The sequence below is a fragment of the Lactuca saligna genome, chromosome 8 (assembly GCF_052625555.1).
Source record: "Lactuca saligna cultivar CGN05327 chromosome 8, ASM5262555v1, whole genome shotgun sequence".
NCBI classification, from domain to species: domain Eukaryota; kingdom Viridiplantae; phylum Streptophyta; class Magnoliopsida; order Asterales; family Asteraceae; genus Lactuca; species Lactuca saligna.
The window spans coordinates 91,980,165-91,989,579 of NC_136424.1; the positions used below are offsets into that span (position 1 = coordinate 91,980,165).

Sequence of the window (9,415 nt, forward strand, 5' to 3'; positions counted from 1 at the left end):
AACATCCACATGGTCTATTGTAGCCTCTGGAGATTCCCCAGTGGAAGTGAGAACATATTTCTATGGACTTTTATCACCAAGTTATCGAGGACTACGCGTGGAGTTGATGTGATTTGGGTGATTGTGGACCGACTGACGAAGAGCACTCACTTCCTCTCCATAAGTGAGAGTTCTTATGCAGAGAGATTGGCCGAGATTTATGTGAAGGAGGTGGTAGCTCGACATAGAGTGCCGATTTTGATAGTGTCAGATCGATACATGCACTTTACTTCCAGATTCTGGAAGAAATTTCAAGAGGAGTTGGGTACCCGGTTACACTTCAGTACCGCATACCATCCGTAGACAGACGGGCAGAGCGAGTGAATGATTTAAAAGTTTGAGGACATGTTGTGTGTACGTGTTATGGATTTCGGAGGAAGTTGAGACACTTATTTTCCTTGGCTGAGTTTTCTTACAACACCAACTATCATTCGAGTATTGGTATGCCTCTCTTTGAGCTTCTTTATGGGAGAAGGTGTCAGACTCCTATTTGTTGGGGAGAGGTAGGGCAACGAGTGATGGGTGGTTCTGAGATAGTGCTGAGATGACTGAGTAGATTCAATAGTTCAAACAGAGATTACTTATGGATCAGAGTCACCAGAAGAGTTATGTAGACAGGCGAGGATCCGAGCTGGAGTTCCAGGTCGGATATTTTGTGCTCCTGAAGGTATCCCCTTGGAAAGGGGTGATACGATTCAGGAAGCGGGGCAAGCTGGGACCCCGGTACATTGGCCCATTCAGAGTGACCACCAAAGTGGGTAAGGTAGCTTACCAGCTGGAGCTACCTTCAAAGCTGAGTCAGATTCATAACACCTTCCACGTGTCTCAGTTGAGGAAGTGTGAAGCCGATAAGACGGCAGTGGTGCCATTAGAGGACATTCAGTTCGATGCGATCCTGAATTATATTGAGTGGACAATTGTGACCTTGAATCGAAAGGTGAAGGTTCTGAGGAACAAAGAGGTGCCCCTGGTTCAAGTCCAGTGGCAACATCAGAGAGGGTCCGAGTTGACTTGGGAGCCAAAATCTGAGATACGAAAGAAGTACCTAGAGTTATTTCTAGAGCATGATTTTGAGGGTGAATTATGATTATTGTGGGGGAGATTTGTAATATTGTCTATTTATGTTTTTGGAGGACTATTGAGCGACTCAACGAGTTAGTGCTACAACTCATCGAGTAGGGTCGTGATGTGCCACATGGATTAATGATCTACTCGACGAGTTCGAGAGCCGACTCGCCGAGTAGACGCTGTGAAGAGAAACCCTAAATCCTTGGGTTTGGGGCATATTTAAGGTTATAGCCTCATTGGTGGCTCATCAGCTGCTTGCCTTTACTGAGAGAAACCCTAATCACCCTTTGAGCTAATAGAGAAAGTTTGTGTGACTTAATATTGACTATTTTGGTGCATCTTTGGAAGAGGAGAGAAGGATTTCATGCAAGGAACAAGAGGAGGCTATTATATCTGTTGTTATTCATCCAAGAGCTTCTGTAAAAGGTATAAAGTTTGTACCTTTCTCATTAGTTTGGGTAGATCTCATATTATTGGAGTTTAGGGCTTCTTTTCTATCTAATATTGGGACTTTGAGTGTTTTATGCAGATATAGAGATTTGGACATCAGATCTGGACCTTGTGAGGTCCCTAGAGTCCAAAGATCGCTTCTTTCTTCAGCTATAATGGAACCTTGATTGAAAAACCCTTAATAAAGCATGTTTTTGGCATTTCAAGCCCAAAGTGCCATGCATGAACGTAAAGCTTGTGGCTTTACGTGATAAGAAAGCCTCGAGAGCTTAGATATAGAGTGTGAGAGGGTTTCCTGCCTTGAATTGTCTGTTTAAGACATGGGTTTGAGTGGCCTCACCGAGTCGATGAGCCGACTCAATGAGTCAGTTAGGGTTTTGTCCCGATGAGCTGGCCATGCTATAGCTCGGCTAGTTAGGGGTTAACTCGACGAGCTTAGACCTTCACGAAGACTTATGAGGGACGAGTGGACTCGACGAGTCACATGAGTGCACTTGGCGAGTCAGGTCAAAATTGGACTGTTGACTCGAGTTTGACTTCTGTTGAGTTTAGCGTTTTGTCAACATGAGTAATGGAGACCATGGAGGGGTAAAATGGTCTTTTATCCATTCCAATAATTTAAGAGAGAGAGGGAGCAACCCTTGGTGTATTTTAGTATGAATAGAGTATTAATTAGAGATGATTATCCTATGTATTAGGCAGAGGCTAGTTCGAGATTTCTGAGTACGAGACTTTTACTTGCTAGCTTACAAGATGAGTCTTCTCACTATACTTACCATGAGTGGTATCTTCGTGTGACTGAGATGTATTATGTGCTTATCTGTGTATTGTGATACTCTGCATTTTGTCCTTATGGTTTATGCTTATTGTTATGAACTTATTGAGTTAGGGCCGGAGGGTTCATCCGAGTTGTGGGGCCGAAGGGTCCCCACTGGAACACATTGACCAGAGGGTCGTTTTGAGTTGTCCTCGAGTGGCTAATGTGATGTGTGTGGTATTTTGGGGAACTCACTAAGCTTTGTGCTTACCGTGTTATGTGTTATGTGTTTCAGGTACTTCTACGGATCACGGGAAGGTGCCAACTAGCTTGCACACATATCATAGATTGATTTATGATTAAGAGGATCCTGGAGATTTGGATATATGAATAGTTTTTATATGAGATTTGATGATTTGACATTGTGAAATTTTGTGATTTTATTATTGAGAAAAATGAGTTTTTAAATTGAAAATTTTGGTTTAATAATTTACGTTGTGACAAAAAACTTATTGAAATCAAAACCAAATTATGAAATCAATACCTAAAGCAAAGATGATAGTGATGAAAAAACATCATTCTTCGGTAAATAAAAACCAAATGCTAATCAAACTTGATGAATGAAAGCCTAAAATTCCAAATCTCGATTTACTAAAAATACCCCAAAAAAACCTTGATGATGTCGATGAGATAGAGATGAACCGGTGAGGAGTTGATGAACTAGTAACACAAGGCACTAGGGTAAAGTAGTTTGTTCACTAATGATGTCAATGAGATGGTGGTTGATCGTAGTTTCATGGGGCACTTCTTTAGAGATCAAACACAAACACCCCACCTTTGAATCTAAGGCTCCACTGGAAAAAATTTAAGAGAACAGATCAATGCATTTCTATAATGGGAGGGGTGAAGGAGATATTATAGATAAGGGGTCTTGTTACTGGTTTATTGGGTGCTAGAAATGTTAGGGCGGACAGTGATAAAGGAGGTCATCGTACCTATTCTAGTCAAGCAAGAAAAAGAGAGTGAGTGAGTGAGAGAGAGAGAGAGAGAGGGTACGGTGGATGTGGTGGGTAGGATATATAGTTCTTTTGACTTTATTATTAATTTTAAATTAAATTATTATTAAAATAAATATAGAAAATGTAAAATAGAATTAAAAGGACATAACAGTCCTTTCAAAATTTTCAAGACCTAAATCACGGAAAATTTCTAATTTTGGACATTTAGTGTAAGTTAGACACTTTTTGGATTATATTCACGGTTTTTACGAAACCACAATGACCAATTTTCAGTTCAGTCTTACAATTTATTATATATCTTAATTGTTTATGATTAATAATTAGACAAACTGCAAAAATGGTCCCTGTAGTATGCATTTTTTTTTGGTTTTAGTCCAAACCACGACTTTTTTGGATTAGAGGTCATTTTGAGCTGGTTTCTTTGTGTTTTTGGTTCCTCAGTAAACTGAAAAGACTATTATGCCCTTCTGATATATTTTTTATGTTTTTCTATTTAATTTAAATGAAAAATAAAATAATTAACTAGTTCAGGACTCAGATCTCTCACATACACACACACACACACTCTCTCTCTCTCTCTCTCCCTCTCAGAATAAAGCACACAACTCATTTTTTTCTTTCGATCTCTACTTCAACGAATACAAAGGGCTGCCACCTCGGACGATCTTGAGGCAGCCACCGCACTACCTGTCATCGCCCTCCTCTGGTCCGATATTACACCCCACCACCGTTGCTCCACCACTCCTTCCCCGTCTCACCACGAACATCACCGATAACAAAGAAACGAGAGTAGGACCGATGAGGCAAGGCATCCACCACCTCCGCACCACCACTGTTCTGTCACCAGCCCATTACTCCACCATCCTCTCCCTTTTGATCGCTAAAGGCAGAAGACGACGACGAGGCATCAGTTTCTTCCAAAGAAACGAGAGCAGAACCAATGTGGTGCCCAAATTATTAAACCATGTTCCTTAATACAAGACTGCTCTAATTCTTTCCAACCTAAAAAACAAAATTGAGTGTGAGTGTGTGTCTTTTAATTTTTTAGTGTGTGTGTATTGAACCCAAATCAACTATGGGGGTAGCATCAGTTTCCGAATTAGCTTGTGCAAATGAGCATGTTTGAACACTAAGGTGATTTCTTCCATGAAACTACTAGCCTACTTGATTTTTGGGTCCAAAGCTTCAACCATGGAGTTCACTTCGCAGAAATACCTCCATGCCCATTCTGCTAGATTCATATCCTCATCTCCTTCCTGTGGTTCTTTTCCAGTTACCAATTCTGCAAGATTCATACACCAAGATCTGAGATTTATTTTATTATATGAAAATTAAGAAATTGAAACATTCAAAAACTAACCTGTAAGAAATTGATACGAGGGGAGGAAGGAGTAAGGGTTGGGGCTCCTGTACTCGACAAAATAAACACGATTGTGGTGGGTTTTTACCATGACACTGGGGAGTGGCGGAGGGACTTGCTCCGATGGCAAGCAGGGGTGGTTCTTGGTTGTAAGTGAAGAAGAAGAAGAAAGGGGAATGTTGGTCGTGTGTGTTTGTGTGTGTGTGTGTGAGAGAGAGGGAGGTATATGGTCCCCTATTTTATTTTATATATATAAATACCTATAGGAAAAAAAATGGAGAATAAATATAATAAGGGCAATTTAGTCTTTTCAGTTTACCGGATGACCAAACTCACAAGCAAACTAGCTCAAAATGACCACCAATCTAAAAAAAATCGTGGTTTGGATTAAAACCCAAAAAAAATGCATACTACAAGACCATTTTTGCAATTTTGTCTAATAATTATTCAATAGTAAGCCAAAATAAATATAATAATTTTTAATCAAAATAAAAATCATTATTATATATATATATATATATATATATATATATATATATATATATATATATATATATATATATATATATATATATATATATATAACACCAAATACAAACTTTTATATTTAATTTAATTTAAATAGTTTAACTTAATTTGATTTATTAAAATAGTGGCTGTATGTATTGTAGATAGGGAACCTATTTAAGGCTTTGAAAAATGAAAACCAAAACCTTTCACTGTATGCAAGAAAAGATCTTACTTTTGAAAGTCGTTGAAAGAGCCGAATGGAGATGCTCTAGAACAAACGAGACATTGATAGATGAAAGACCTCCATACACCGATGCACACGTGTACGGTCGACAGCCACTCTGTTCATCCCTCTTGCTCTATAAATGGAGCTCAATAATCACACCAATAGAACCACCAAGCTTTAAGCGAATTCGATCATCAATCTCTTCGAATCAACTCCAAACCCTCCCGATCGATCATGTCTTGCTGCAGCGGAAAGTGCGGATGTGGCTCAAGCTGCTCTTGCGGTAGCAGCTGCAACGGGTAAGATTTCTTCATTTCTTTTACTCGATTTAGCTAGAGAAAAACAATACATATCATCTCTGGTATCAAAATTTTCGTGTTTTAATCGAGTATATGAACATTCTGGAACCTTGAGAAGAAAATAATCAACGGAAACTGAACTTTTGTTTGCAGATGCGGGATGTATCCTAACATCGAGACCTCCACCACTGCCACCGTGATGATCGTCGACGGTGTTGCACCAAAGAAGATGTAAGTAACACATCTCTCATGATCTACAGCTTCAATATGTTCTTAATTAATCGTGAGAATTATTAATATCAACATATATGTAAGATTGTGTTAGTTTAAGCTGATTGAGGTTTGAATCATGTGAATGTGAAGGTATGATGATGGAAGTGAAGGAAGCTTTGTAGCTGAAGGTGCACAAGGATGCAAGTGTGGAGAAAACTGCAAGTGTGATCCTTGCAACTGTTAAGGCTCATCGATCCAAAAATAAACATCCATCTTTCAGTTCATGTGTTGTATGTCTCCATGTTTCTCATATTGTAGTGAAAAATAAAATAATATCCCAATACATATTGGTCTACTAGGCTACTATGAGTAATTGAGAATTATATATATGAAGTATTTGAAAGATTTGATGTGTAGTGAACGAATTGTATGAAAGAAAAATCGGCATGTATGAAATATATATGATCATGATTTGATAATCTCTTTACTTGTTTTAAGACTTTTAATCAAAAGTTTGTGTTGGTTCGGGTTCAAATTTTTGGTTTATCAAATATGAATATCATAAAATGACTTTCTATTTTGAAATTTGGATTTTGCAAAGTTATTAAACAGATAATTTCGTTGAAAAAATATTAGGAATCTTTTAGGAAACTATTGTAGGGATCACTAGTAAAGCAATTTGATTAGGAAACTGTCATTTTGTAATGATCAATGTACCAAAAATACATTTTAGTCATTACCTAGTAAAATTTAAATAAGTCAAGTAATTTCATGATTACTTAGAACATATTTTTCTTTCTTTTAATTTCAATTACGGATATCATAACCCTAAACATCATATATGTTCAAATTAATTTAGCTTTGAACAAAAGAGTGTCTAGCTTCTTAGGCCATACATATACAAAAATCATTTTGATGTGTTTTCTAATATCAAATACTAAATGGATTATTGCTCATTGCTATCAAGATATTCAGATATTGTTAACATGCTCTCAAAAGTTTAAGTTTCGTCTGGATCAAAAGATGTAAAATACTATAGCTAAAAGCGTTTGTGTGAGTCGTTCTAAAAAAAGTAAATACTCAAAATTGAAGTTTGCAATTTTTGTCTTCTTGTCCAATAACAGAGACGAAGGTTTAGGATATTTTGGCGAGTGTGTTTCTCTATGGAAATACTAGTATATTTAGTATGCATCAGATCTTTTAATGAGAATATCTTTCTATTAGTTGCTTATCTCATACTTTTTATAAAATATTGAAACCATATCCAAGATGCCAAGTTTTTAGTCATGTTGTGATGAAACTTTCTAATTATTGACTATAAACGGATATTTTTGTTCCATTCATGATTGATCTATATTCTATAATAGTGGCTAGAAAAATGTCAAAAAGATTGAATTAAAAACAAAAAAAGTATCTTATCTCTATTTTAGTGGGTAGGAAGATGTCGATACTCGATACTCGACATGATTTATCTTATCTACTTTTATTCTATAGATTAAGGGAGGTGACGAAAGAATTAACAACATAAAAACATGATCCTTGATCCTTCCTCATTTATTAAAAGGCATGTATCATCATAAATAATGTAACATGAGATACATTTTACCTAAAGATTAGAAGAAGGTATCCGAAATTGTGTTATCAACAAACACTTGAAATTAAAACACAAACTATGTAAGATATTTGATGATCTCTACACCAGTTGCAACTGCACCTCCTGTGATGGCATCCATCACAACTTTCTCACCTTTGCTTTTGCTCACTGCCGACACAATTGCTCCAGTCACCGCTCCAGCAACCATCGCATTTTTCTATATATCATTTTTTTTTTCAAAAAAAAAAAAAAATTAGATAAAAAAATCTCTGAGAAAAAGACAAATGTTTTTTTTTTTTTTTTATGTAACACCACATAAATTATAAAATAATTACCCAGTCTCTTGTGCCACGAACTCTTTCAACACCATACTCCATTCCCACGTAAAGTCCAGCAACAGCTCCTGTTAAAGAAAGTAAAGAAATCTAATTTTATTTTCAATAAATTTTTATACAATAATCACGAAAACAAGATTCTTTTAAATCGTACCCCAATATGCGCCTTCTTTACACATCTTCTTCAACTGCAATATTAATAATGGTTGTTTAGAGTTCTCATTTTATTTTCGCTAACTTTTTATATAATTCTGAAAGCCCAAAAGCATAAGAGTAAGAACATCACAAGTGACACTAAATTTGAAAGACTCACCGCGTCCTCAAGGTTATGTTTTGAAAGACTCCCTGAAGAACGAACATCAAGAAACACAATCAAATTAAAGACAAGGAAATGTATTCCAAAGTCGAGATCTGATTATGGAATTTGTGCTGACTAATAAGTCGAGATCCACTGCTCACCCTTTCAAAATTTGGAATAAATTTCAAAACGATGTGTTAATTTTGGTCTGAACTTTCGAGTTTTGATGTTAAACGATTTAAGGAAGTAGGTTTAACATCAAAATTCGAAACACAGAATGTATCTCAGCTTCTGATTCATAAACACGTTACCCCCAATTGCTAACTAGTGATGCAAATGAGAGACAAGAAAAGGAAGCGAAATCAAATCAGAGACGATCAAACCTCGTTGAACCACATGGTAAGTCTCCTCCACGATTGTTTTTGCAACGGCGACCTGAAATGCGAATTGTAACAATCCAAATTAGAACTACCAAGACCTAATTGGGAGGCAGAAAGCACAAACAGTGAATAGATAGTGAATTAGGGGAAATGATAATGAATACGAACAGTTCCGATCTTCAAGAAGCCATCGACGGTGTGATTGAGGAGGGGATTTCCCGTGTCGATGACGACGTCGACCTTGGGAGAAGATAATGAACCCGCGAAGGTCTTGCTCGGCATCTTCAGTTGTTGGATTTCTGTAGCACACAGTCACTGTTTGTAGTTTGTACCTTTGATTCGATTTGCCGCGAGGATTTAAGAGTAAATCATACACAATTTGTCATCTACTCACGTGACTTGTGCACCACAAAATCAAATACTTTATTAGCTGTATTGTATATAGATGAAGTTTTATTAAAGTGTGAATTCATTAAAATTGTAAATTTCGTCGACATGGCCTAGATTCGTATCAAAGAGAAATTATTTATATTAAATCGTTTTGTTTTTCTTGGTTTATTCTATTATATTGTATAGGTAGTTTGATTTAAGCTGAATAAATACAATGCAGTTATAGTTACGTATTAACTGTAGTATTAAGCGAAATCGACATGAATCTCATATTTTGTATGAATTTAAATCTGGATCGTTTATAATAATATAGAGTTAGATAAAACTTCTTTTTGTTATTTTCAATTTAAGAAAATAACCTCAAACACATAGGATCACTCACGAAACATTACAAAAAAGTATATATTATTATAGGTATGTTAGGAAATTTTAATATAAATATTTATATTTTTTTTTACTAACTTTGGATATATATAA

At 36.3% G+C, this 9,415-nt stretch overlaps 2 protein-coding genes across 2 annotated transcripts; one reads left to right on the forward strand and one right to left on the reverse strand.

Annotated features, from left to right (window-relative positions):
* The first annotated feature begins 5,574 nt into the window (after positions 1 to 5,574).
* On the forward strand, positions 5,575 to 6,420 carry LOC145012237 (metallothionein-like protein type 2). The gene is made up of 3 exons (XM_078971029.1): positions 5,575 to 5,728; positions 5,882 to 5,959; positions 6,092 to 6,420. The coding sequence occupies exons 1-3, from the start codon at positions 5,664 to 5,666 to the stop codon at positions 6,183 to 6,185; spliced, it is 237 nt and encodes a 78-aa protein (XP_078827155.1). The 5' UTR covers positions 5,575 to 5,663; the 3' UTR covers positions 6,186 to 6,420.
* Positions 6,421 to 7,457: 1,037 nt separating this feature from the next.
* OEP16-1 (outer plastid envelope protein 16-1) lies at positions 7,458 to 8,923 on the reverse strand. The gene is made up of 6 exons (XM_078971720.1): positions 8,717 to 8,923; positions 8,552 to 8,603; positions 8,184 to 8,215; positions 8,025 to 8,058; positions 7,871 to 7,938; positions 7,458 to 7,752 (listed from the first exon to the last, which is right to left on the reverse strand). The coding sequence occupies exons 1-6, from the start codon at positions 8,828 to 8,830 to the stop codon at positions 7,612 to 7,614; spliced, it is 441 nt and encodes a 146-aa protein (XP_078827846.1). The 5' UTR covers positions 8,831 to 8,923; the 3' UTR covers positions 7,458 to 7,611.
* Between the last annotated feature and the right edge of the window lie 492 nt (positions 8,924 to 9,415).